The following is a 27,076-nucleotide window of genomic DNA, read 5'->3' on the forward strand; positions in this document are numbered from 1 at the left end:
GGGACCCAAGCTCATGAATGTGATGTCACCAGGCAGACAAAAAATGAAAAAAAAAAAAAATCTTAATGAACAAGGTTTTGAAGTGTCTGTCCTATAAATATTTATGTTTTTTTGGAACACGTATTTAACCCCTTTTTTGGGTAGACACAAAACTACCTCCATACCATTCATTTTTTAAACCGGTACCGGTTACCTTCAGACGAGTCCCGCAACACTTGTGGGGGTCGTAGAGCAAAACGGAGAACACCATCGTGTTCATGAGAATCTCCCCTTTCCACAAACAGAAGTTGGCACATCGACGGTACCGACTTCAGACCATCGTGTTCGTGAAAATCTAATCTTTCCATAGAGTTTGTAGGCCAAACCGTTCGGATGCTACAGACATTTTCGTGAGAAGACCAGTTTTCGGGATGTCTCATGGTCTGACAAACACCGCTGTAGTTCCGCCACCTTCCACCGCAGATGCGGAAGGACGCCATAGATATCTCTAGCTTAAACTGACTGATTTTGATGGGGATTTTTTTTGTTATGTTATTTAGATTGACGCACCTGTGCATCAATAGACTCTATGATATCTGAGTGAGAGTGACTGACCAAATCATTGGTGGCATTTTCTGAGTGTATTCGTGTCCTTACAGAGTAGAAGCTAACTGCTTATTCTTTAGCATTGACGAGTTAGCCATGCTATTGGTTTCTTGGTCAGTGTATTGTACTTGCTGTGTGTGAGTGGCTCTCTGGCTCTGTGCCCAGTCACTACCTGCAGTCACTTATCTGTCCTACTGGTGTTACCATGGCTGCATCTGGTTTTGTCTGGATCTGGCTCCAGGATCATTGGACTGTGATATTGGCATCCGCTATGAAATGGAAAAACATTCCCACACTATCAGAAAATTAGCCTACATCAGTGTTCATTCACTTAGCCCCCAATCATTCAATGGAGAGGATGATAGTCTATCCCTTTTACTGAACAATGTATTTGCTTCTAACTATTAAAGCTGTTAGAAGACAATACAGTATTCAAACTCTGATTGCTTTTGCAGGCACTAAGTTTAACATTTATTGTAAACTGTTCTACTTCAGTAGCCCAGAATACATGGTCTAACAAGTCTCTTGCTCCACCCAAGGGGACTTTGCACGCTAGTGGGACACTGCTTGTGACACATTTAACAAGAAGGATGTTTGCTTAGGAGTGTTATGGTAGAATGACAGTGTGTGTTGTAAAGTACTTAAGTAAAAATACTGTAAAGTACTACTTAAGTAGTTTTTGGGGGTATCTTTACTTTACTATTTATATTTTTGCCAACTTTTACTTTTACTTCACTACATTCCTAAAGAAAATTATGTACTTTTTACTCCATACATTTTCCCTGACACCCAAAAGTACTCGTTACATTTTGACAGGAAAATGGTTCAATTCACACACTTATCAAGAGAACATCCCTGGTCATCCCTACTGTCTCTGATCTGGCGGACTCACTAAACACAAATGCTTCATTTGTAAATGATGTCTGAGTGTTGGAGTGTGCCCCTGGTTATCCGTCCCAACATTTTCTAAATAATTGTGCAGTCTGGTTTGCTTAATATAAGGAATTTGAAATGGTTTATACTTTTACTTTTGATACTTAGTACATTTTAGCAATTCCATTTACTTTTGATACTTAAGTATATTTAAAACCAAATACTTTTAGACTTTTACTCAAGTAGTATTTTACTGGGTGACTTTCACTTGAGTCATTTTCTATTAATTAAAGTATCTTTACTTTTACTCAAGTATGACAATTGAGTACTTTTTCCACCTCTGTTGTTGATATGTGTGTGTGCAACACTTCCAGTTCCTGCTAATCTATTTGGTTATGTTGACAGTGTCAGTACCTCATGACCTTTTTTGTCAATAGCCCAAACACATTACACAGTAGATACACAATAATTACCAATGAATTGCTTATTAATTTGGTATTCGTTACAACACACACCACTAACAAGCACCATTTGGCACCCCCTTCATCAGCGCTCTCCCTCTCTCTAATCCTCCCTCCCCAGGCCCTGCAGAGTAACCTGCGCTACTCTCTGCTGCCCAAGAGGCTGATCATTGGGAAGCGTCTGGCCCAGTGTCTGCACCCGGCCCTGCCCAGCGGAGTGCACCTCAAGGCCCTGGAGACCTATGAGGTCATCTTCAAGATCATCGGCACCAAATGGCTGGCCAAGGACCTCTTCATCTACAGGTGTGGGACTCATGCTAACCCATAGGATGTGTGTGTCTGTCTGTCTGTCTGTCTGTATTGTCTGTCTGTCCTGAGGTGTTGTAGGCCTATTGACCTGTCAGTGTGTTCTCCTGTACTGATGTGTGTGTGTGTGTGTGAGTTAATGTGTTGTATTGATCTCTATCTTGTTTGTGTGTGTGTGTGTGTGTGTGTGTGTGTGTGTGTGTGTGTGTGTATGTATGTGTTTTAGCTCGGGGCTGTTCCCGTTGCTGGGCCATGCTGCGATGGCAGTGAAGCCAGCCCTGTTGACGCTGTATGAGCGCTACTACCTCCCCCTACAGAGGGCCCTACTGCCCAGCCTACAGGCCTTCATCACTGGACTACTGCCTGGCCTGGAGGAGGGGGCTGAGGTTTATGACAGGTACACGCTGCACACACACACACACACACACACACACACACACCTGTGTACCTAAACACAACAAAAAGTGTACAAAACATGACATAGACTGACCAGGTGAATCCAGGTGAAAACTGTGATCCCTTATTGATGTCACTTGTTGAATCCACTTTAATCAGTGTAGTTGAAGGGGAAGGAAGGATGTTTAAGCCTCGAGACAATTGAGACATGGATTGTATATGTGTGCCATTGAGGGTGAATGGACAAGGCAAAATATTTAAATGCCTTTGAACGGGGTATGATAGTAGTTGCCAGGCGCACCGGTTTGAGAACTGCAATGCTGCTGGGTTTTTCACACTCAACAGTTTCCTGTGGGTATCAAGAATGGTCCACCACCCAAAGGACATCCAGCCAACTTGACACAACTGTGGGAAGCATTGGAGTCAACATGAGCCAGCATCCCTGTGGAACGCTTTTGACACTTTGTAGAGTCCATGCCCCGATGAATTGAGGGTGTTCTGAGGGCAAAGGGGGGTGCAATTCAATATTAGGAAGGTGTTCCTAATGTTTTATACACTCAGTGTATTTTCTTTCGCATAGATAATTGCATGATATTACTAATTATCTTCCTCTTCCTCACTTAAAAGTTTCTCCCCCTCTCCCCTCTCTTCAGGACGGATGTGTTGCTACTGAGACTGTCTATGTTGGTGGGCCAGCAGGTGTTCTATGGGGCTCTGTGGGGCAGTGTGTTGGTCAGCCCTCTGGTCCGGCTGCCTGCCTCTCTCTTCATCGTCACACACTTCGACCGCTTCACCCCCCCGCACCAGCAAACATGCATGCTGGGCTATGACAACCGCCTGGTGGTGAGTTATTGTGTTTCAGCGTGTTAATGTGAGTGAGTGTAGGGTTGTGTCTGCAATGTTGGATATGTTGTATAACCTCTCTGTCTCTCTCTCTCTCTCTCTCTCTCTCTCTCTCTCTCTGTCTCTCTCTCTTTCTTTCTCTCTGTGTGTCTCTCTCTCTCTGTGTCTCTCCCAGGTGAAGGCGTTGTGTCTGTCTCTGCAGGACTCTAATGTTCTGGTGCAGAGGAACATGCTGGAGATCCTGCTCTACTTCTTCTCCTTGGCCACCTGCCTGGTAAGTAACGTTGCCTCCTCCTATTCCTCCTCCTCCACCACCACCACCTCCTCCTCTTCCTTTTTCCTCCTCCTTCTTCTCCTCTGTCTCACCTCCTCCTCCTCTTCCTCCTCAGTCTCCTCTTCCTCACCTCCTCCTCCTTATATACCCTGTCCTGCTCCTCCCTTACTCCTCTTTCATCTCCTCTTCCAACTCTTCCTTCTCTGCCTCTCTATCTTCATCCTCTCCCCCTCCCTTCTCCCTGTGCCCCATGTGTAACTCTGTCCCTGTTATTACCTCAGGACCCAACAGAAGGCAGTATTCCTATGACCAGGGAGGACACGATCACAGTGGTGTCTGCTGCTTCCCTCACGCTGCTCCGCAGAGACATGTCCCTCAACAGACGCCTCTACGCCTGGCTGCTAGGTAGTTACTGTGGATAGACATGCACCACGGCCATGTTCACACACACACACACACACACAATGAAGTTATGGCTTTGAGTCATAGTCTAGCAGTAGGCCTGGATATAGTTAACTATGTAGCTAATAACTTTAGTTGTAGCTAATGTCGTTTAGGTCTACCTAATACATTTATCCATATAGCCTCAATTGTTTGCACCTCTCCTTTCAGAGACTAAAATGTATGCCTTGGTATTATAAGTGAATAACTGTATCTGTGTGTGTGTGTTGCTGTTCCCAAGGCACAGACATTAAGGGGGGTATGGTTGCTGCAGACCCTGACCTCTCCATCTCCATGGAGGAACACACAGCCTTCTACTTCAACACCCACTCCAGAGAACTCCTAGTGCAGGTCAGACACACTAGCTAACACTACTGTTGATCAGTTACAGTATATAAATCATACTGTCACAGATGATTAAACCTCATGAAGGTCTTAAAACACCTGCCCTTAAATGTAAGTCACTCATTCAAATATGAAACCAGGAAAACAATGTGAACTTCAATTCAGTAAATACTCAGTGGTGTAACCGTGTGTGTGTGTGTCCTCTGTGTCTCTGTCTTTAGGCTTTGATCAACATCTTGAATCAAAAGGATGTGGAGGCGGACCCGGAGAGCGTGATTGGTTATCTACGACCCTTCCGCGTCATCATCAGCCTCATAGATAAGCCAGAGATAGGTAAACACACCCCTCCCCTCCTTCAGGCCTCTTCTCTCCCACCCCTCCCCTTCTGTCTCTCTCAATCTGTCTCAAGCCCTCTGCTGGTAAGTAGAGTGTAGTGGTGATGCTGATGATGATGGTGGTCTCTCTCAGGTCCTCTGGTGGTGGGCAGTGTGTAATGATGATGTTGGTCTCTCTCAGGTCCTCTGGTGGTGGGCAGTGTGTAATGATGATGTTGGTCTCTCTCAGGTCCTCTGGTGGTGGGCAGTGTGTGATGATGATGATGATGGTGGTCTCTCTCAGGTCCTCTGGTGGTGGGCAGTGTGTAATGATGATGTTGGTCTCTCTCAGATCCTCTGGTGGTGGGCAGTGTGTAATGATGATGTTGGTCTCTCTCAGGTCCTCTGGTGGTGGGCAGTGTGTAATGATGATGTTGGTCTCTCTCAGATCCTCTGGTGGTGGGCAGTGTGTAATGATGATGTTGGTCTCTCTCAGGTCCTCTGGTGGTGGGCAGTGTGTGATGATGATGATGATGTTGGTCTCTCTCAGGTCCTCTGGTGGTGGGCAGTGTGTGATGATGATGATGATGATGATGATGTTGGTCTCTCAGGTCCTCTGGTGGTGGGCAGTGTGTGATGATGATGATGATGATGGTGGTCTCTCTCAGGTACTCTGGTGGTGGGCAGTGTGTGATGATGATGATGATTATGGTGGTCTCTCTCAGGTCCTCTGGTGGTGGGCAGTGTGTTATTGGAGGTGGTGAGAGCATTCTACAGCTACTGCAGAGAGATGCTGGGAGAGGAGTCTATCACCAGCGCTGGCCTGACAGGCAACCAGCTAGCCAGGTGAGAGGATGGGACGAGTGGAGAATGAACTAATATAGATGAATGGTATTTATTGGGAATTTTCCTAAAAAGAGATTGACATGATAGTAACTGCCTAGATGTATTTGTGTTGTGTTGTCTGTGCAGTAAAATAAAAGAGAACAAGAACGCATCAGAAATCATAAAGACGGTGAACATGCTGGTGAGCTCCATGAACAGTGAGTTCCTGTGGGACTACATGACCTGCCACTTCTGCACCTGCCTGAGGTGGGTAACACCTCTACTAACACCTACTGTACCTCCTCTAGAATAGTCACAGAAGCTTTGCTGTTATAAAGCATCTTTCTCCAACTCAAATGTATTTTACATTGTTTAGCTGATCTCTCTCTCTCTCTCTCTCTCTCTCTCTCTCTCTCTCTCTCTCTCTCTCTCTCTCTCTCTCTCTCTCTCTCTCTCTCTCTCTCTCTCTCTCTCTCTCTCTCTCTCTCTCTCTCTCTCTCTCTCTCTCTCTCTCTCTCTCTCTCTGTGTCTCCATAGTGACCCAGCTGACCTGCCGCCGCCCCCTCTGCAGTATCAGTGTGACTCTCCTGCTCCCTCTGTCACAGAGATCTCCACACTCATCATATTCCTACTGGACGTCATCCCTCTGGTACACACACACACTATTTTTCAGCTCTTTCTCGCTCGCTCTCTTTCTTTCAAGTCAATTTAAGGGGCTTTATTGGCATGGGAAACATACAGTTGAAGTCGGAAGTTTACATACACTTAGGTTGGAGTCATTAAAACTCGTTTTTCAACCACTCCACAAATTTCTTGTTAACAAACTATAGTTTTGGCAAGTCAGTTAGGACATCTACTTTGTGCATGACACAAGTAATTTTTCCAACAATTGTTTACAGACAGATTATTTCACTTATAATTCACTGTATCACTGTGGGTCAGAAGTTTACATACACTAAGTTGACTGTGCCTTTAAACAGCTTGGAAAATTCCAGAAAATGATGTCAAGGCTTTAGAAGCTTCTGATAGGCTAATTGACATCATTTGAGTCAATTGGAGGTGTACCTGTGGAAGTATTTCAACGCCTACCTTCAAACTCAGTGCCTTTTTGCTTGACATCATGGGAAAATCAAAAAATAAATCAGACAAGACCTCAGGAAAAAATAACTGTAGACCTCCACAAGTCTGGTTCATCCTTGGGAGCAATTTCCAAACGCCTGAAGGTACCACGTTCATCTGTACAAACAATAGTACGCAAGTATAAACACCATGGGACCACGCAGCCGTCATACCGCTCAGGAAGGAGACGCGTTCTGTCTTCTAGAGATGAACGTACTTTGGTGTGAAAAATGCAAATCAATCCCAGAACAACAGCAAAAGAGCTTGTGAAGATGCTGGAGGAAACGGGTACAAAAGTATCTATATCCACAGTAAAACGAGTCCTATATCGACATAACCTGAAAGGCCGCTCAGCAAGGAAGAAGCCACTACTCCAAAACCGCCATAAAAAAGACAGACTACGGTTTGCAACAGCAAATGGGGACAAAGATCGTACTTTTTGGAGAAATGTCCTTTGGTCTGATGAAACAAAAATAGAACTGTTTGGCCATAATGACCATCGTTATGTTTGGAGGAAAAAGGGGATAACTTGCAAGCCGAAGAACACCATCCCAACCGTGAAGCAAGGGGGTGGCAGCATCATGCTGTGGGGGTGCTTTGCTGCAGGAGGGGCTGGTGCACTTCACAAAATAGATGGCATCATGAGGAAGGAAAATGATGTGGATATATTGAAGCAACATCTCAAGACATCAGTCAGGAAGTTAAAGCTTGGTCGCAAATGGGTCTTCCAAATGGACAATGACCCCAAGCATACTTCCAAAATTGTGGCAAAATGGCTTAAGGACAACAAAGTCAAGGTATTGGAGTGGCCATCACAAAGCCCTGACATCAATCCTATAGAACATTTGTGGGCAGAACTGAAAAAGCATGTGCGAGCAAGGAGGCCTACAAACCTGACTCAGTTACACCAGCTCTGTCAAGAGGAATGGGCCAAAATTCACCCAACTTATTGTGGGAAGCTTGTGGAAGGCTACCCAAAACATTTGACCCAAGTTAAACAATTTAAAGGCAATGCCACCAAATACTAATTGAGTGTATGTAAACTTCTGACCCACTGGGAATGTGATGAAAGAAATAAAAGCTGAAATAAATCATTCTCTCTACTATTATTCAGACATTTCACATTCTTAAAATAAAGTGGTGATCCTAACTGACCTAAGACAGGGACATTTTACTAGGATTAAATGTCAGGAATTGTGAAAAACTGAGTTTAAATGTATTTGGCTAAGGTGTATGTAAACTTCCGACTTCAACTGTATATTTACATTGCCAAAACAAGTGAAATAGATAATAAAAAATTTACAGTAAACATTGCACTCCAAAATAATAAAGACTTTTCGAGTGTCATTATGTCTATATACAGTGTTTTAATGATGTGCAAATAGTTAAAGTACAAAAGGGAATGAAATCAACATAAATATAGGTTATATATACAATGGTGTTTGTTCTTCACTGGATGCCCTTTTCTTGTGGCAACAGGTCACAAATCTTGCTGCTGTGATGGCACACTGTGGTATTTCACCCAATAGATATAGGAGTTTATCAAAATTGGATTTTTTTTTCAATTCTTTGTGGGTCTGTGTAATCTGAGGGAAATATGTGTCTCTAATATGGTCATACATTTGGCAGGAAGTTAGGAGGTGCAGCTCAGTTTCCACCTCATTTTGTGGGCAGTGTGCACATAGCCTGACTTCTCTTGAAGGTGGCCTTTCTCAATAGCAAGGCTATGCTCACTGAGTCTGTACATAGTCAAATATTTCCTTAATTTTGGGTCAGTCACAGTGGTCAGGTATTCTGCCACTGTGTACTCTCTGTTTAGGGCCAAATAGCATTCTAGTTTGCTCCATTTTTTGGTAAATTCTTTCCAATGTGTCAAGTAATTCTCTTTTTGTTTTCTCATGATTTGGTTGGGTCTAATTGTGTTGCTGTCCTGGGGCTCTGTGGGGTCTGTTTGTGTTTGTGAACAGAGCCCCAGGACCAGATTGCTTAGGGGGCTCTTCTCCAGGTTAATTTCTCTGTCGGTGATTGCTTTGTTATGGAAGGTTTGGGAATCGCTTCCTTTTAAGTAGTTATAGAATTTAACGGCTCTTTTCTGGATTTTGATAATTAGCGGGTATCGGCCAAATGCTGCTCTGCATGCATTATTTGGTGTTTTACGTTGTACACTGAGGATATTTTTGCAGAATTCTGCATGCAGAGTCTCAATTTGGTGTTTGTCCCATTTTGTGAATTCTTGGTTGGTGAGCAGACCCCAGACCTCACAACTATAAAGGGCAATGGGTTCTATAACTGATTCAAGTACTTTTAGCCAGATCCTAAGTGGTATGTTGAATTTTATGTTCCTTTTGATGGCATAGAAGGCCCTTCTTGCCTTGTCTCTCAAATCGTTCACAGCTTTGTGGAAGTTAGCTGTGGCGCTGATATTTAGGCCAATGTATGTATCTTTTTTTGTGGGCTCTAGGGCAACGGTGTCTAGATGGAATTTGTATTTGTGGTCCTGGCAACTGGACCTTTTTTGGAACACCATTATTTTTGTCTTACTGAGATTTACTGTCAGGACCCAGGTCTGACAGAATCTGTGCAGAAAATCTAGGTGCTGCTGTAGGCCCTCCTTGGTTGGGGACAGAAGCACCAGATCGTCAGCAAACAGTAAACATTTGACTTCAGATTCTAGTAGGGTGAGGCCGGGTGCTGCAGACTGTTCTAGTGCCCTCGCCAATTTGTTGATATATATGTTGAAGAGGGTGGGGCTTAAGCTCGCCCTATGGAAAGAAATGTGTGTGTTTTTTGCCAATTCTAACCACACACTTGTTGTTTGTGTACATGGATTTTATAATGTCGTATGTTTTCCCCCCAACACCACTTTCCATCAATTTGTATAGCATGCCCTCATGAAAGCTTCTTTGAAATCAACAAAGCATGAGAAAACTTTGCCTTTGTTTTGTTTTGTTTGTTTGTCAATTAGGGTGTGCAGGGTGAATACGTGGTCTGTAATTTGGTAAAAAGCCAATTTGACATTTTCTAAATACATTGTTTTCGCTGAGGAAATGTACGAGTCTGCGGTTAATGATAATGCAGAGAATTTTCCCAAGGTTGCTGTTGATGCATATAATAATAATAATAATAATAATAATAATATGCCATTTAGCAGACGCTTTTATCCAAAGCGACTTACAGTCATGCGTGCATACATTTTTGTGTATGGGTGGTCCCGGGGATCGAACCCACTACCTTGGCGTTACAAGCGCCGTGCTCTACCAGCTGAGCTACAGAGGACCACATACCCATGGTAGGTATTGTAGTCAAATTTGTCTCCACTTTTGTGGATTGGGGTGATCAGTCCTTGGTTCCAAATATTAGGGAATATGCCAGAGCTGAGGATGATGTTAAAGAGTTTAAGTATAGCCAATTGGAATTTGTGGTCTGTATATTTGATCCTTTCATTGAGGATACCATCAACCCCACAGGCCTTTTTGGGTTGGAGGGTTTGTATTTTGTCCTGTAGTTCTCTCAATGTAATTGGAGAATCCAGTGTGTTCTGGTAGTCTTTAATAGTTGATTCTAAGATTTTTATTTGATCATGTATATGTTTTTGCCATTTGCTCTTTGTTATAGGGCCAAAAAGATTGGAGAAGTGGTTTATCCATACATCTCTGTTTTGGATAGATAACTCTTCGTGTTGTTGTTTGTTTAGAGTTTTTCAATTTTCCCTGAAGTGGTTAGATTCTATGTATTTAATTACATTGAGCTTATTTCTGACATGCTGTTCCTTCTTTTTCCGTAGTGTATTTCTGTATTGTTTTAGTGCTTCACCATAGTGAAGGCGTAGGCTCAGGTTTTCTGGGTCTCTATGTTTTTGGTTGGATAGGTTTCTCAATTTCTTTCTTAGGTTTTTGCAATCTTCATCAAACCATTTCTTTGTTTGTCTGCTTTAAATTTTTAGATTTGATAGGGAAGCTGAGAGGTCAAATATACTGTTTAGGTTTTCTATTGCCAAGTTTACACCTTCACTATTATAGTGAGACATTTTGTCCAGGAAATTGTCTAGAAGGGATTTAATTTGTTGTTGACTAATAGTTTTTTGGTAGATTTCCACACTACATTCCTTCCATCTATAGTATTTCTTAATATCATTCAGTTCCTTTGGCTTTGATGCCTCATGATTGAGCATAGCTCTGTTCAAGTAGAGTGTGATTTTGCTGTGATCTGATAGGGGTGTCAGTGGACTGACTGTGAACGCTCTAAGAGACTCTGGGTTGAGGTCAGTGATAAAGTAGTCTACAGTACTACTGCCAAGACATGAGCTATATGTGTACCTACCGTAGGAGTCTCCTCGAAGCCTACCATTGACTATGTACATACCCAGCATCCGACAGAGCTGCAGGAATTGTGACCCGTTTTTGTTGGTTATGTTGTCGTAGTTGTGTCTAGGGGGGCATATGGGGGAGGGAATGCTGTCACCTCCAGGTAGGTGTTTGTCCCCCTGTGTGCTGAGGGTGTCAGGTTCTTGTCCAGTTCTGGCATTTACGTAGCCACAGACTAGTACATGTCCCTGGGCCTGGAAATGGTTGATCTCCCCCTCTAGGATGGAGAAGCTGTCATCGTTAAAGTATGGGGATTCTATTGGGGGGATATAGGTAGCACACATGAGGACATTTTTCTCTGTTGAGATCATTTCCTTATTAATTTCTAGCCAGATTGAATAGAGTGGGTTAGGTCTGCTCTATACCAAATTAGCATACCCCCTGAGTCTCTTCCCTGTTTCACGCCTGGTAGTTTGGTGGATGGGACTACCAGCTCTCTGTAACCTAGAGGGCAACCAGTTGGTCCGTCTCCTTTATGCCATGTTTCTGACAATGTCTGTATTTCTGATTTCTTTGATGAAGTCCTGGGTTCCTGCTCTTTAGGCCAAAGGCAGATGACCTCAGACCTTGTGTATTTCAGGATGAGATAGTAAAAGCTTTGTGTTCCATAGTGTCTAGTGTTGTTTATGTGTGGTTTAGGCCCGGACCATCACTGTAGGTGTGAGCAGAGCATGTTGAGCTCTGCATACCTCTTAGGTCGCAGGATGATGCTTGGGCGGGTGTAATAGTGGGGGTTGGGCCTGTTGCTCTGCTCACGGCCTGGGCATATGTCCTTCTGTCATGTTGAGATCCTTGCCGCAGGGGGCATGGGGTGGGCAGAAGGGGCATAGGTCTGATATGGGTGGGGCCTATATAGGGTGTGGCCAGGGTTTGCTTGGAGTGGTCTTAGCTGGTTGGGGTGTGGCTGGTGATGCTGTGGTGTGGGTGTAGGTCCTCTTGGCGTGGGTTCTCTCGGTGCAGGTCCTTCAGCAGGGGGTCTTGCAGGTCTGGGAGGGTGTCTCGCTGGTCTAGGTGGGGTGTCCGTTGCTCCTGTGTGAGGTGCTGGGGCTACGGTTGAGGGTGACGTCCTTCAGGGTCCTGGCAAAAGTTGGGATTGCTGCCTTGTAGATGTGGACCTGGTCGTAAAGGCTGTTCAAGTCCAGGGTGGAGTGGTTGGCCAGGTAGACATTAGGTTTTGGGGCACAGTCTCGCGAAATGCATGCATTCACCTGCTGTATGGTGGCAGGGTGAAAGTATTTTTGTGGTAGCAGGGTGGAGATAACCACTTGTGCGTTGGGGAAAGTGGAAGAAGCTTTTTCAATCACTCCCTTGAGTGCTGTGGCCACCCTTTCCTGCTGGGCCCTCAGGTAATTTGTGCCCGTGTGAATTATGATGTGGCTGGGGGACCATAGTCTGTCCTCTGACAACAGCTCCAGGGCATGCCTAGTGTTTGGGCACCAGAGTTTAGCCACTTTGTGTTTGGGAAAAAGTTTATCCTCTTGAATGTATTTGCCATTTGAGTCTCTCTCTCTCTCTCTTTCTTGCTCTCACTCTTTCTTGCTCTCTCTCTCTAACCGTATCTGATTGGTCTGTCTCTGTGTGTCTGGTCCAATAGGAGCTCCATGCTGACATCCAGTCTCAGTTCCTGCCCCAGATGCTTGGCCGCATGCTGCATGCGCTCCGCACCCACATGACCTGTCTGGACCTATCAGAGCTCAAACAGGGCCTGCGCACCTGCTTCAAGGTGCTCAGTAAGATCCAGATGCCCGTGGCTTATATGGACATGGAGGTGGAGTCACAGACACAGAAAGTGAAGTCACAGACACAGGAGGAGAGCTTCGAATATGTTCCGGTCAGTGGCTGTGTGAGTGTGTGCAGTGGTTCAGAGAAGCTGTGGCGTATGGAGAGTAGAAGGAAAATGGGAGTTAGGGATGCAGCACTACAAAGATACTTCAGAATGGTCATGCCCTCAGGATGAGCTGTCTGGTAGGTGACCCGTCTGAATGAGGGAAAACATTCCTGGCAGGGTTAGCTCCTGGTCAGGCTGTCTCTCATGTACTGTCCTGTACTGTACTCCTCTTGTCTTGATGTTAGATCCAGACTGTACACAGGCCAAACAATCTTCTAATTTCACTCTCCATGCAGATGTAATTGGTTTTGGCCAAGGTCTGGAGTCCAGCTGTAACACTGGCCTGTCTGTCTGTCACATAGACACAGCTCCCACTGATCTTTTAGCTTCCTTCAGTCACTGAATGGCTCGTGATGGGATTTCTCCGTAAGAAAAAAAATGATATTTTTAGAGTTTAAGGACAAGAAGACGGTTCTCTAACTGTCCTTTAAGGTCATACCACTCTCTCCCTCATTGGTGGTATTCTGGTTGGAACATACATTTTCTCCCCTTAGATACAGGACATGGAGAGGGACGAGGAGGAGGAGGAGGAAGAAGAGGGCAGTCGGATCAACAGTAACCATGACAACACAGAACCAGAGGAAGAGCTGAATGGGGTTGTGGAGCAGGAGACTGGCCCAGTAGAGGGAGAAAGCACCTTCCCGCCCCTTCGGTCTGAAGACAGCGGATTGGGCCTCAGCGCCTCACCCTCGGAACTGCACCTCCTACCAGGGGCGGGACTGAGCCCTGAATGGGCGGGGATCGTGAAAGAGGGCGAGGGCGTGTGGAGGAAGGGAGGCAGTGTGGAGACCATGACCCAGTGTCTGCTGGATATACTAGCCTTCATAACCACCAGGTAGAGAACATGATCACATCTGGAAAACATTTAACACACAATCATCAAGCACAGCATGCACCAATCAAAACAACTTGATCAACTCTCTCTCTCTTTCTCTTTCTCTTTCTCCTCCCAGGTACCTGCTGGTTCAGGTGGAGGACGTCAGGGGGCAAGAGGAGGCTGTACAGCCCGACCCCGCTGCCCTCTCCCCTGGTGGGAAGACCTCGTTCCGAGAGGGCCCTCAGATAACCACCACCCAGATCAAAGACAAGCTAGCCGAGCTCTTCACACCCAACAAACACAAACCACGCTCTTCCTCTGATCCCTCTGTCCCAGACCGCCCTGTCCCCCCTACAGAGAAGAAGAAAGGAGGAAGGGGAGCGGGAGGAGGGGTGGACTGGGGGGCAGCCTACATGCCCCGGGGCAGGGCGGAGATATCAGAGGAGTGCCGCCAGGCATTCACGGCAGCATGCCACCTTCTGTTGGAGTGTACCACCTTCCCCCTTTACCTGAGTGAGGAGGAGAGCCAGGTGCTCTACAGTGACATGTTCCACCATACAGGTGAGGTCACAGTATACACTTTTACACAATAATGGTTGTTTACCCATACAGGTCAGTCTATACACCTCTACACAAACGTACTGTAGTTAGTTAGGCGCACAGTAGTCATGCATGTCAGACTCGCACAATTTAGTCCACATAGGGGAATTTGTTTAACTCTACTAAAACAACATCGTTAACCATACAGGTTTACTGGGGTGCTGGTTTGTCTATTCAAATTAAAAGCGTAGCTTAAAGCTTTAGTGTGTACTCCTACTCCTAACATGGCTTACTAACAGGGTTGAATTGACCACTTTATGATGGTTAAAGTCAGCATACTGATATGCTTTCATGATCTTGACTAATTTGAACTCATTGAATGGGAAGTAACCAAAATATTGTTTTGTTTTTTCTCTTCAGACAGTGACGTGGGCAGCCTGCCTTTGTGGCTGAGGTCCTTGATGACCCTGTGTTGCCTGTCGAGGGACTACCAGGTGCAGCACACAGCTGTGTCGTCTCTTCTGGAGCTCATCAACCACTCCCAGTCCCTGGCCCTGGTCATCCAGGACAAGACCAGGCGCTACCAGGCCAGCAACGCCAACCCCCTGAGCGGGCGGCTGCAGATGGTCACTGTGCCCCCCATCTACCCAGGCCTGCTCAGCGCCATCGAGCAGAGCACAGACTTCTACCAGGTCAGGAAATCATGGTCTACCATGGCAGGGGGCTTGTATTACTGCCACATGAAGAGGGAACATAATATGAGGGGACCTAGCTGGTCCGACGTGTTACTGTATAATATGATGAAATGTGTACATTTCCTTAGTGAATGTGTCATCTGTTTCTCCCTGTACAACAGCATCATCACCTTTTTTATTTCTGCTGCCTATTACCTAACCACATCAGGATAATTAGTCGTCTGATGCTGCTGCGTTAAGTTGATCCAAATGAACACCAATCATCATCACCTCTAACATTTCACCTTTCACCTTTGTGAACCCATGCAGCGGGTGGCCCAGGTGCTGTGGGGTCAGCTGGATGTGGAGCGTCGAGAGCAGCACACCTCCTGTGTGGACCTCTTCTATCGGCTCCACTGCCTGGCCCCCTCCGCATCCATCTGTGAGGACATCGTCTGCCAGGCTTTACTGCACAGAGACAAGGTACAGAGCACGCACACACACACACACACACTAACAAGATTCTACTGTAATATCAAGACACTAAACGCCTACAGCAAAGATCCATCCAATACACCTAACGCATTTAAACAACACCCCAGTTTTACATATACCCACCTAACATAGGAACAAATATTCTAGGCTAAATTCATGTGATAAAACAAACAGTAAGTAATCCTGTGTGTTTAACTACCATGTAAATTATGTTGGTGTGTTCCCTCAGGCTGTACGGTTGGAGGCCCTACACAGGTTCTCAGTGCTGTGGCACCTGACCAGGGGGAACCAGTCAAACCGGACCATGTCTCTGAACCGCTCGTTTGACCGGTGAGTACAGAGCTGAAGTATGGTCAGTGGTTGGTCTCTGGGCCCAACAGCAGTTTGTGGTGTGGTCCCCAGTGTATTATGTTTCATGACTCTACTACCATGGTGAACCTGTTGTCCTTTCCTCAGATCGCAGAGATGGTCTCTCTCTCTCTCTCTCTCTCTCTCTCTCTCTCTCTCTCTCTCTCTCTCTCTCTCTCTCTCTGTCTCTGTCTCTGTCTCTTTCTCTCTCAGAGCACTATTTAAGATTCTGCGTCTGTCCCTCATCTCCCTATGACTGACTCTGTGTATCTCTGTCCCAGGTCTCTGTGCGTGGTGGTGGACTGTCTGAACAGCCCAGATGGTTCTGTGAGTGCTGCAGCCCAGTGCTGGCTGGTCAGGGCTCTCTCCCTGCAGGACGTGGTCCGCATCCTGGAGCCTGTTCTGCTGCTGCTGCTCCACCCCTCCACCCAGCGCTACACCATCCAGAGTGTCAAGCAGAACCTCACTGCAGGTACGTGTGTTCTGGAGTCTTATGTTGTGATAATTGGAGTGTTTAGGGATGTTGCTCTCCTAGTGTGTGTATGTTTTGGTAGACCTTTTTCTCTCTGTAGGTCATCTGAAAGGTTTAAACAGCAGAAGTCAAAGCACCACCAAGGGTTCCACGGACGCCAGCACCCAACCAGATGAGGGTACACTGGGTCACATGATCCTGGTGGACCGGGAGGCCCTGTGGGGGGAACTAGAGCGTGACCCGGAGACGACCATTCCAGCGGCTGACTCCACGGGGGTGTCTTGCAGCGAGAGCGAAGCCACAGAGGGGGAAGACGAGCTGGGGGAAGAGGAGGAGGAAGAGAGCGAACACACCGAGTCAGCTGACACCAGTGGTGCCCAGGTCTCCACGGAGAACTCCAGCTCCGCCCCTTACGGTTGTAGCGTAGAGGAAGGAGGTGTGGTCAGCTGCCTGAGGAGGGTGGAATCGGAACACACGCAGGCGTCCGATTCACTGTCGAGCGAGGAGGAGGAGGACCTGGAGCTTGAAGCCATGGCTCGGTCGCGTCTCCTCAAACAGGAGCGTGAGAAGCGGGAAGTCATCGACTCTCTGTTCCGCCATGTTCTGCTGTACTCTGTGCCCGGCGGCTGGCCCCGTCTGCTCCATGGGCTGGCCCTGCTGGACAGTCTGTTGAGGAGCAGCGCCCAGCGTCCTCTAGTGGACGCCCTCTCCTCCACCTCCCTGGACACAAGCTCAGCCGCCCACCTCAACCTGGTCTCCAACCTGCTCCAGCGCCACCAGCAGGCCCAGGACGGAAGAGGCTTCCACGGACGCCTGCTCTCGCCCACCTCCTCGCCCTCCATTCCCCCCTCCTTGCTCATCGAGCTGCTGGTGTCCCTGTGCCTGAGGTTCCTGCATTCCCACTACCCGTCCTACCTCACCCTGGGCCCCAGGGAGCTGCAGGGGAACAGGGAGGTCCAGGTGAAGAGCGTGGGGGTGCTGACCCGCCTGGTGACCCAGCTGGGCTGTGTGGCGCGGGGCCAGGGGGACACCTCCACCCAGGGGGAGGCTGGGGTCGGCCCGGAGGCCATCCGCAAGCTGCTGGCCGGGTGTAAGGTGCAGCAGTACGCCCTTCTCACCCTCTCAACGTCCATGTACATCAGCCAGAGAGGGGTGGAGAAGGACTCTGCCGTGGGGTGTCTGGATCTGTTAGATGAACAGGTGGGTCTGTCTGAGGAGAGCCTGGTGAATCTGGGAGGGGGAGGGGGACAGGAGCAGTACCCCTTACAGATGGAGCTGCTCAAGCTCCTACAGGCCCTCATCGTCCTGGAGTACTACGTGTGGCCAGGGGGGTCTGGTTCAACCCCGCACCCCGATGAGCCCCGTGACACACCTGCAGCTATCCCTTCCTCCTCAGCCCTGAAGCGGGAATGGCAGACAGGGATTCTGTTCCAACAGTCCATCAAGGCAGCTCAGTATGTCCAGACCCAGCCCATCACAGCCCAGGGGATGTTTGTGTCTGCTGCAGCCCGGGCTCTGCAGCCGCAGTACGGCTATGCCATGCACCCCCACTGGGTGGCGCTGCTGTGCTCGTCTCTGCCCTACCTGGGGCGCTCGCTGGGCATCATCGTGGCTCCGCTCATCACCCAGATCTGCAGGAACCTGGACGAGCTGGTCAAACAGTACGATCACGACGGGGGGAAGGCTACACAGAGTAGCAGGAAGGAGAACATCGCTCCTGATTATCCCCTCACCCTACTGGAGGGACTGACCACACTCACTCACCACTGTCTACTGGACAACAAGAAGGTGAGGCGCACACACACACGCACTGCTGATTTGGCGACATGTAGGTGGATCACTCTGCTACCCACTTGGACACACATGCAGAAAACAATGATGGTCTAAATGTCTCCATCCCTCCCTCTCAGTCCCTGGTGGCCTGTGACCCTGCAGACGTCCGGAACGCCCGCAATGCTGTGATCGAGGAGCTGCCGCACATGCTCAGTAGCATGGCTCTGCTGTGGGGCGTGGTCAAGAAGGAGGAGTCCCAGAGGAGGGGCTCAGACTCCACCCAGACCACCAGACACGCCTCCACATCCGTCTACTTCAGGAGCTCCAAGGTATGCCTGTGTTTATGTTTGCGTGGGAGTGTGTTCTTATGGGCAGTAAGTAGTGCTATGATATGTATTGCATGTGAATTTGTGTGTCACTCTGACTGTACTTGTGTGTGTAGATCCTGAGGCAGCGTGTGTTGGAGTTCCTGACTCCTCTGACGAGGCAGTACGGGGTACAGCTCATGGCCTCAGTGGGAGTTGTGTGGAGCAGCCGGAGGAGCAAGAGACACTCCACAAACAAAGTGAGTGTTTTAAAACTGAATTATTGAGACATACATACATACACACACACACACACACACACACCTTCTAACACACAAAGTAATGCCCCCCCCCCCTCTCTCCCTGCTATCTCCTCCTCCTCTCTCTCTCTCTCCATATCTCTGTAGATATTGCCTGTGGCCAGTGAGTCTCATCTGACCATCGTGGATCTGGTGAAGTCCCTGGGAACGCTCCATACGGACAACATCCTGCAGATGGTCAAAGAGGTGGTAAAGAAACCCCACCAGATCAAAGGAGACCAGGTACACACACACACACACACACACACCTACCTAAAGATGTGACTGTTTAACCCAGAGAGAAATGACATGGTGGTAATCTGAAGGTCATAGTTGATGTAACCCTTTTGTCTCTTTTTCGTCTGTGTGGCAGAAGTCCACCCTGGTGGACACCCCCATGCTACAGTTCAGCTATGCCTACACCCAGAGGTAACAAACAACGACATCAACACAGAGATTAGTAATACACTTCAGTTCTTGCCTACATGTGATATTATTTAACAATGTTTCACCCCCCTCCTCTCTGTGTGTGTGGTAGTATTCCAGCTCAGGCGCTCATGGAGAACGTGGCGCCCCTCCTCAGTCTCCTCAGAGAATCTGTGCAGCTCAACCTGGCCCCGCCCGGACACTTCCTGCTGCTGGGGTTAGTCATCAACTTCTTATCTGTCTGACACATGTACTAAAATGTTCTCTTGATGTCCAATGTCCAGAAACTGTTCTCAGTCGTTGATCACATAACATATGCCATTTAGCTTTTATCCGAAGCGACTTACAGTCTAATGGTCATACTGATTTGTTACTGTAGACATTGTTCCCAGCATAACACTCTCTGTTGTTTGAAACAATGTAAATGTTATTTCCAAACATAAGTAGTACATCCCACATCAATAGACATGCTTTGGTTTGATACTGTATCAGAATCAACAAGATATTATTGCACTCTAGTCTACCAATCCATAACTGTACAGTCATCTTTCTCCACTCCTACCACAGGATCCTCAATGACTTTGTAAACCGGCTGTCCAACCTGGACAGTAAGAAGGACACCAGGGACATGCAGGTAAGACATGGAGCACAGTAGCATACCCTAGTACATACCCCAGTACCCCAGCTGTAGCCTAATTTACACCTTCCTCTTCCACGCCATCCGCTCGGTCCACTGAATGAAATGATGCAATATCCAACGTCCGCTCATGTCCACACCGAAATGTGTGGACTGACCAGACTTTTAATTAAAGCGAAAGGCCTAAATTAAGCTTTAGTGTGAGATTGAGAGGGTACAGTGTGAGATGCATGATAATGATGGTTACCATGGTGATGTCCTGTAGGAGGTGACCCAGAAGATCCTGGAGGCAGTGGGCGGGGTGGCTGGGTCGTCTCTGGAGCAGACCAGCTGGCTCAGCCGCAACCTGGAGGTCAAGAACCAGCCACAGGTGTGTCCTGAGACCGAGGAGCCATCCGACGAACTGGACCTGGTCCTCTATGGTAACCACACACACACACACACCTGGAGACATCCCTGGCTTCTATCAGGAACAGACTGAAGCCTAATTTACACCTTGTGCTTCTAGGTGCAATATCAAACGTCCACTCCTGTCCGTACATGTCTGCACTTTTCCAGGACACTTTTCCAAGGAGCTGCGGATGGAAGTGGACGTTCAATTGACGTTCGATTGAAGCGGAAGGTGTAAATTAGGCTTAACCACATGTCAAATTCATTCCACGGGGGGCCTAGTGTCTGCGGCAGGGTTTCTCAAACTCAGTCCTCGGGACCCCAAGGGGTGCACATTTTGGGTTTTGTTAAATAATCAACTAATCATCAAGCTTTGATAGTTTTAATCAGTTGTCTAGTGTTAGGGCAAAAAACAAAACGTGCGCACCCCTTGGGGTCCCGAGGACCGAGTTTGGGAAGCGCTGGTCTGCGGGTTTTTGCTCCTCCCTTGTACTTGATTGATGCATAATAATAATAATAATAATAATATGCCATTTAGCAGACGCTTTTATCCAAAGCGACTTACAGTCGTGCGTGCATACATTTTTTTTGTGTATGGGTGGTCCCGGGGATCGAACCCACTACCTTGGCGTTACAAGCGCCGTGCTCTACCAGCTGAGCTACAGAGGACCACATGCATTAAGGTCAATAATTAGTAAAGAACTCCCCACACCTGGTTGTCTAGGTTTTCATTGAAAGGAAATACCAAAAACCCACAGACACTAAGCCCTCCATGGAATGAGTTTGACACCCCTGTCCAAAACCCTCAGGGCATGCTCCTCAGTAACCATGGCAACCAAACCCTGGCATCTAATGTACGTTCCACATCATTAGTTAAGAAAAGCAAGAGGGCCCACCTCGACCAACAGTCTCCTCTCCTCTCGATCCTCTCCTCCGCTCTCTTCAGGTCTACATTAGAGTAGATTGAGAGAGACCACAGACTTATACTGTAACCATGGAAACACAGCACATCCTCACTATGTCCCCCAGCATAGTGGTCCAGTGAAGAAGGACACTCTTCTCACAAAAGTGCCTCTCCTCTGGTGTTACCCATGTCAACTTTAGTGGAACTAAGCGCCCTGCAGCGCCGCTGGGAGCAGTGCACCCAGGAGATGGAGATACTTCCCACTACCCTGAGGAGTTTAAACCTTGGGTCGGTCCTCAGGGCAGGCACTGGAGAAGAAAGTCATACATATTCATGAGTAACAACTCCCTTCTGTTCCCATCTCCCTCTTTCCTTTTCTACTCTCTTTTCTCAGTTTCTCCAGACTCTGAAGCTCAGGCCAGCACTATGGTGTCTTCCTCAGCCCCCTCTGTGTACAGTGTACAAGCTCTAGCGCTATTGGCAGAGGTAAGTGTGCAGATCTGTGCACCTATGGCTCTCACGCCTATGTATATGTTTCTGTGTCTGACAGACCCTCCTCCTCTGTAGGTTCTAGCCCCTCTCCTGGACATGGTGTATCGCAGTGATGAGAAGGAGAAAGCCGTCCCTCTCATCTCTCGCCTCATGTACTACGTCTTCCCCTACCTGAAGAACCACAGTGCCTACAACATGCCCAGTTTCAGTGCGGGTGCCCAGCTCCTGAGCAATCTGAGTGGGTACGCCTACACCAAGAGGGCCTGGAGGAAAGAGGCCTTCGAACTCTACATGGATCCCCTGTTCTTCACCATGGACGTCTCCTGTGCCCCCCAGTAAGATTGTGTTTGTGCATGTGCTTGTGTGTGAGTGCGTACATGCGTGCCATGTAAATATTGACAAATCAATATTATCAAATAAATTGTTAAAAGAAAACGACTGTGTTTGACCTCTCTTGACCTCTGTTTTCTTTAGCTGGAGATCCATCATTGACCACCTGCTGACCCATGAGAAGACCATGTTCAAAGACCTCATGAGTAAGTAGAGTGGGTGTGTGTGTGCGTGCGTGCATTTGTACGTGTGTTAACTGTGTGTCTGTGTGTGTTGCAGGCATGCAGAGCAGTTCTCTGAAGCTGTTTCCCAGTGTAGAGCAGAAGCCCATGTTACTGAAGCGTCAGGCCTTTGCCATGTTCAGTGGAGAGTTAGACCAGTACCACCTCTACCTGCCCCTCATCCAAGGTGGGTGTGCTTCTTGTGTTTCTGTGTATTTAGTATTCTTTGTGTGTGTATTGACAAAGTGTGGAGACCAGTGTTTCTCAATCCTGGTCCTGGGGACCCAAATGGGTGCACTTTTTTAGTTTTTGCCCTAGCACTCAAACACCTGATTTAAATAATCAAAGGCTTGATGAGGACATGATTAGTTGAATGAAGTGTGTGAGCGCTAGGGCAAAAACAAAAATGTGCACCCCTATGAGTCCCCAGGACCAGGACCAGGACTGAGAACTACTGGTGTAGACCATCACATTTTGGAAAATAAACATTTGATAGATAATGTGAGAGTGTGACATTGATTAACATTTTATCAGGCCAATATTAATAATTAATGTACAGTATAATGTAATACTGGTGTCCTATCCTCTCTCCTCCTCCTCCTCCTCCTCTCCCTCAGAGCGGCTGACAGAGGCTCTGCGTATTGGTCAGACGTCCTCCGTTTCTGCTCAGATGTTTCTGACGTTCCGTGTTCTTATGCTGCGGATCTCCCCCCAGCACCTCACCTCCCTCTGGCCAATCATGGTGACAGAACTGGTGAGGAACAACCCCCACCCTGATGACATCACTTCCTGTCACTGATTTCCTGCAGGGCCAGGAGGATACCAGTATCGCAATACTTGTTAGTATATCATGGCAAGGAAACAAATCACAAAGCGGATTTAACTCCTTTAGGAAAACAGCCCTATTGTTTGAAACAAACATCATTATGTTGTCATCCAGTCACATTTGTTTATTTTCCAAGCTATATCACACAATATTTTACATACAGCAGGTTTTTAAACGACCAAAGAGTTTTGTCTGCTTTGTGTTTTCTTTTTTGCCATGGAAAAAATAGTGCGATACTGGTATCATCACAGTCCTAATTTCCTAATTTCAATGCATGTATACACTGTAGCTACATACATTGTTTTCAGCAGGGAGGTGGCATGTCAAAAGAAACAGCGTTTGGAAGTGTTTGTCCAGTCCTGTCTTCTAATGGTGTCTCTGCTCTCTGTTTGTCAGATTCGCACATTTGTTCGTCTGGAGAAAGCCTTGTCGGAAGAAAAAGAGGTGTCCAAGTGAGTCCATGATTACTCAGTCTACTCAATTTATCTACATGTACTGTAGACACATCAATGTATCTGTCCATCTCTCTAATATGTATGAGACAGTCTCTCATGTGAATATCACAACCATGTTTCATTAAATTGTCTAATGTATTTTTCTCTGTTCTCCTTCCTCTTTTCTTCTCTGTGTCAGGTTGACTAAAGTGGTGCGTGGGGCCATGGGGAATGGGTCATTGACATTTCCCCGGCCAGAGTTGGACATGTACCTGTCTGCCTGCAAGTTCCTGGACACCGCCCTGGCCTTCCCCCCAGAGAAGATGCCCCTCTTTCAGATGTGAGAGCCTCACCCTGCTTAATATCAGCTTAGCATCTATAAAGGGTGTGCTTAGCATGATTACAATTAAATGAAATGTTCTCTGCTCATGTGTGTGTGTGTGTGACTAGGTATCGCTGGGCCTTTGTTCCAGAGGTGGATATGAGCCGCTACAGTGGCCCAGAAAATAGTCTCCTGGAGGGAGAGCAGGAGTGCAAACCCCATGTTGTCAAAGTACTAGAGGCACTACACCAACGCTATGGGGTAAGAGAACGCACACACCACTATAGAGCAAGAGAACATGTCCTTATATTCACCATGATAACGACCTGACTCAATTATGCGGTCCGCTCGTCCCATTCTGTTGATGTCATGTCATGTCCTGTAATTCCAGGCGCTGAACGAGCTGTACGAAGAGTCGTCTACGGAGCGTCTGGAGTTCCCCCTCCTCACCCGTCGCTCTCTTTCCTCCATCACCCAGCTGGTTCCCTTCCTCCGTACACTCTGCTGTTCCTTCCAGGGCACTTCACCCAGCAGCCCTGCAGACTACCCTGTGGCAGACTACCCCACAGCCAGCGCCCACCAAGTCCTGAAGAGACTGGAGCACATCACTGAGGGAGAGTTCCTGGACTCCATGGAGAGTTAGATCTCCACCAAGGTTCTAAAGCTTAGAACGCTGAGGAAATGAGAACTGGAACTATAGAAATGGAACGTTTTAGAATGGGCACAATCACTGAAAGCGATGTTGTATTGTAGGCGTATGCCAGCTAAATTGCAATCTTTTGGGATGTTCTTTTAAATATTGAATTGTTTACTTTACCTAGTTGAGTCTGAACACTCCATGTCTATGTAGGATCTTCTACATTTGATATACCGGTACTCTAAAATAATCTAGAATTAACTGACACAAACTGGAACGGAGTGGTAGTTATTGGGCTCTCTGAGTACAAGTCTGAATGTGCTGACTTAAAGTAAGAGTAATACTGATACTACCTACAGTAGCTTTTAGAGGTGACACTGGTTGTAAAAGAAGCACCACTGTAACAAAGGGAGTGACAGCAGTACTGACTACTGAATCCATTCCATCGCTCCATAAACCTGTTCTGACTGTCAGAATGTAATGTATTCCAATGAGACAGGAGTAGGTGAGTATACCTGCTGGTCAGTGACTATGGGACCTCTAAGGCTCTTAGTAGAGGATGGTTGGTTTTTAATGTTTAAAAAGCTCTGCTGGTCATCAATCATGATGTTGCAGTTTTATTTGTGGGTAAATTATTGAGTGTGATTTGTGTACACGGCAAAACCTCTAGATATCTAATATAAGTAAAATAACTTGCGTGTCATTTTGTTATTTTATTCAAGGAAACTCTTCCACTTGTGTCTGTTTTTAAGTGTTCTGGGGAATGTTTGGATTTACCACCCATCATTGTTTTATTCTTCATGTGAATGCTTAACTAAATTATGTGAATGTCTGGCCTCCTAAAAATGATTAATATCAGAATTAATATATAATAAATATTATATAAATCTGTAAATAAAAACCAACATTTAATAATGATTCAATAAATGGAGCTCAACTTATATTGTGTATGTTTGCTTGATAATCTCAGAGACCTAACCCTAAGAGTCAATAACATAAGTATGCAGGTGTTATAACTTTACCACACTGGTCTGGAAAGGAGGCCGTTAATGCAATATTCGCTCAGGAATTGTGCAATGGGTTTGATTGGTTCTCTCAAATGTTAGTTTTTTGCTATCGGGGGTTGAGTAAGTTTAAATGCACACTAATAATTAGATATTAAACTGATCATGGCAGTAGGCAGAGTATGGCAATACTCATGACAGGGCTGGTTCCAGGCATAAGCAGTCACTTAGCCCGGGGGCCCCTGACCCACCAACAATATGTTTGTTGTGGAACTCAGTCAGGATCTCAACTTACTTGTCACGCCCTGACGTATGGAACTCTTGTATGTTGAGTCAGGGTGTGTGAATCTATGTGATGTTTTCTATGTGTAGAATCTAGGTATTGGTTTTCTATGTTTGGCCGGGTGTGATTCCCAATCAGAGACAACTGTCGCTCGTTGTCTCTGATTGGGGATCATACTTAAGTAGCCTGTTTGCCTACCGTTGTTGTGGGATCTTGTTCCGTGTTAGACTCGTATGTGTTTAGCCTGAGGACTTCACGTTACGTTGTTTCTTGTTTTGTTTAATGTTTATTTGATTGAATAAACATGTTCGCATACCACGCTGCACCTTGGTCTGACCCGTCTCTCAACGATCGTGACAGAAGATCCCACCAAACACGGACCAAGCAGTGTGCCCAAGAGCAGCAGACACCCTGGACACAGGTAGTGGAGCAGAGATCATGGACTTGGGGGGAGATAAGAGAGGATCTGGCCAAGCAGATGGAGGCCCTGAAAGGGATGAGGGTGGAGAAGGAGAGAGTAGCCGATAGAGGACCCTGGGCGAAGGAGGAAGCCCAGGCAGGAGAGGAGAAACGGCGACCCAAGAGAACGCGGTCACAACGAAGGGCCGAGAAGCAGCCCCAAGAAAATGTTGGGGGTGGTACACGGGGTGGTTGGCGGAGCCTGGGTTCTGAGCAGAGCCAACTCCCCGTACTCACGCTAGGAAGCGTGTGACTGTGCAGGCTCCGTGTTATGCGGAGCTAGGCACTGTGTCGCCAGTGAGCCGGCACAGTCCAGTGCTAGCGCCACGCACGTGGCATGCGAAAATGGGCATCCAGCCAGGACGGGGTGTGCCAGCTCAACGCTCCTGGTCTCCAGTGCGCCTCCTCTGTCGAGCATATCCTGCGCCGGTTCTACGTACTGTATCGCCAGTGCGCGTGCACAGCCCAGTGCGTCCTGTGCTAACGCCACACACATACTGTGCGGAAGTGGGCATCCAGCCAGGACGGGTTGTGCCAGCTCTACGCTCCAGACCTCCAGTGCGCCTCCACAGCTCGGTACGCCCCGTACCTGCACCTCGCACCAGACCAGTGGTGCGTGTCTCCAGTCCGGCCCGGCCCGTGCCTGCTCCTCGCACCAAGCCAGTGTTGCGTGTTCCCAGTCCGGCACGGCCCGTGCCCGTTCCACCGGTGCCTGGTTCAGCACCGGTCAGCTGCTCCACTCCGGAGTCAGAGCAGTCCGCTCCACCGGTGCCCAGTCCAGCTCCGGTCAGCGGTTCCACTCCAGAGCCAGAGCAGTCCGCTCCACCGGTGCCCAATCCAGCTCCGGTCAGCGGTTCCACTCCGGAGCCAGAGCAGTCCGCTCCACCGGTGCCCAGTCCAGCTCCAGAGCAGTCTGCTCCACCGGGGTCCAGTCCAGCTCCGGTCAGCGGCTCC

At 47.5% G+C, this 27,076-nt stretch overlaps 1 protein-coding gene across 1 annotated transcript in view; it reads left to right on the forward strand.

The window, feature by feature from the left end:
• LOC311143820 (protein DOP1B-like) overlaps nucleotides 1–25,206 on the forward strand; it is a gene marked incomplete at its 5' end in the record, with an annotated part of 29,571 nt that extends 4,365 nt beyond the window's left edge. The window contains 34 exons of the mRNA XM_084179697.1: nucleotides 2,041–2,222; nucleotides 2,452–2,622; nucleotides 3,275–3,464; nucleotides 3,640–3,738; nucleotides 4,020–4,143; nucleotides 4,421–4,530; nucleotides 4,746–4,857; nucleotides 5,564–5,684; nucleotides 5,811–5,930; nucleotides 6,201–6,312; nucleotides 12,741–12,989; nucleotides 13,529–13,869; nucleotides 13,988–14,412; nucleotides 14,812–15,083; nucleotides 15,396–15,548; nucleotides 15,790–15,890; nucleotides 16,190–16,380; nucleotides 16,481–18,168; nucleotides 18,291–18,482; nucleotides 18,596–18,718; nucleotides 18,866–19,000; nucleotides 19,131–19,186; nucleotides 19,296–19,400; nucleotides 19,751–19,817; nucleotides 20,086–20,242; nucleotides 21,518–21,600; nucleotides 21,682–21,941; nucleotides 22,081–22,142; nucleotides 22,216–22,344; nucleotides 22,775–22,911; nucleotides 23,380–23,435; nucleotides 23,617–23,757; nucleotides 23,868–24,000; nucleotides 24,131–25,206. Of these exons, the coding sequence (XP_084035823.1) occupies nucleotides 2,041–2,222; nucleotides 2,452–2,622; nucleotides 3,275–3,464; nucleotides 3,640–3,738; nucleotides 4,020–4,143; nucleotides 4,421–4,530; nucleotides 4,746–4,857; nucleotides 5,564–5,684; nucleotides 5,811–5,930; nucleotides 6,201–6,312; nucleotides 12,741–12,989; nucleotides 13,529–13,869; nucleotides 13,988–14,412; nucleotides 14,812–15,083; nucleotides 15,396–15,548; nucleotides 15,790–15,890; nucleotides 16,190–16,380; nucleotides 16,481–18,168; nucleotides 18,291–18,482; nucleotides 18,596–18,718; nucleotides 18,866–19,000; nucleotides 19,131–19,186; nucleotides 19,296–19,400; nucleotides 19,751–19,817; nucleotides 20,086–20,242; nucleotides 21,518–21,600; nucleotides 21,682–21,941; nucleotides 22,081–22,142; nucleotides 22,216–22,344; nucleotides 22,775–22,911; nucleotides 23,380–23,435; nucleotides 23,617–23,757; nucleotides 23,868–24,000; nucleotides 24,131–24,382 (6,849 nt within the window). The 3' untranslated portion in view covers nucleotides 24,383–25,206. The remainder of the gene's footprint in view (nucleotides 1–2,040; nucleotides 2,223–2,451; nucleotides 2,623–3,274; nucleotides 3,465–3,639; nucleotides 3,739–4,019; nucleotides 4,144–4,420; nucleotides 4,531–4,745; nucleotides 4,858–5,563; nucleotides 5,685–5,810; nucleotides 5,931–6,200; nucleotides 6,313–12,740; nucleotides 12,990–13,528; nucleotides 13,870–13,987; nucleotides 14,413–14,811; nucleotides 15,084–15,395; nucleotides 15,549–15,789; nucleotides 15,891–16,189; nucleotides 16,381–16,480; nucleotides 18,169–18,290; nucleotides 18,483–18,595; nucleotides 18,719–18,865; nucleotides 19,001–19,130; nucleotides 19,187–19,295; nucleotides 19,401–19,750; nucleotides 19,818–20,085; nucleotides 20,243–21,517; nucleotides 21,601–21,681; nucleotides 21,942–22,080; nucleotides 22,143–22,215; nucleotides 22,345–22,774; nucleotides 22,912–23,379; nucleotides 23,436–23,616; nucleotides 23,758–23,867; nucleotides 24,001–24,130) is intronic.
• Between the last annotated feature and the right edge of the window lie 1,870 nt (nucleotides 25,207–27,076).

The sequence above is a fragment of the Coregonus lavaretus genome, assembly GCF_964263955.1.
Source record: "Coregonus lavaretus genome assembly, chromosome: 16".
Taxonomy (NCBI): Eukaryota; Metazoa; Chordata; class Actinopteri; order Salmoniformes; family Salmonidae; genus Coregonus; species Coregonus lavaretus.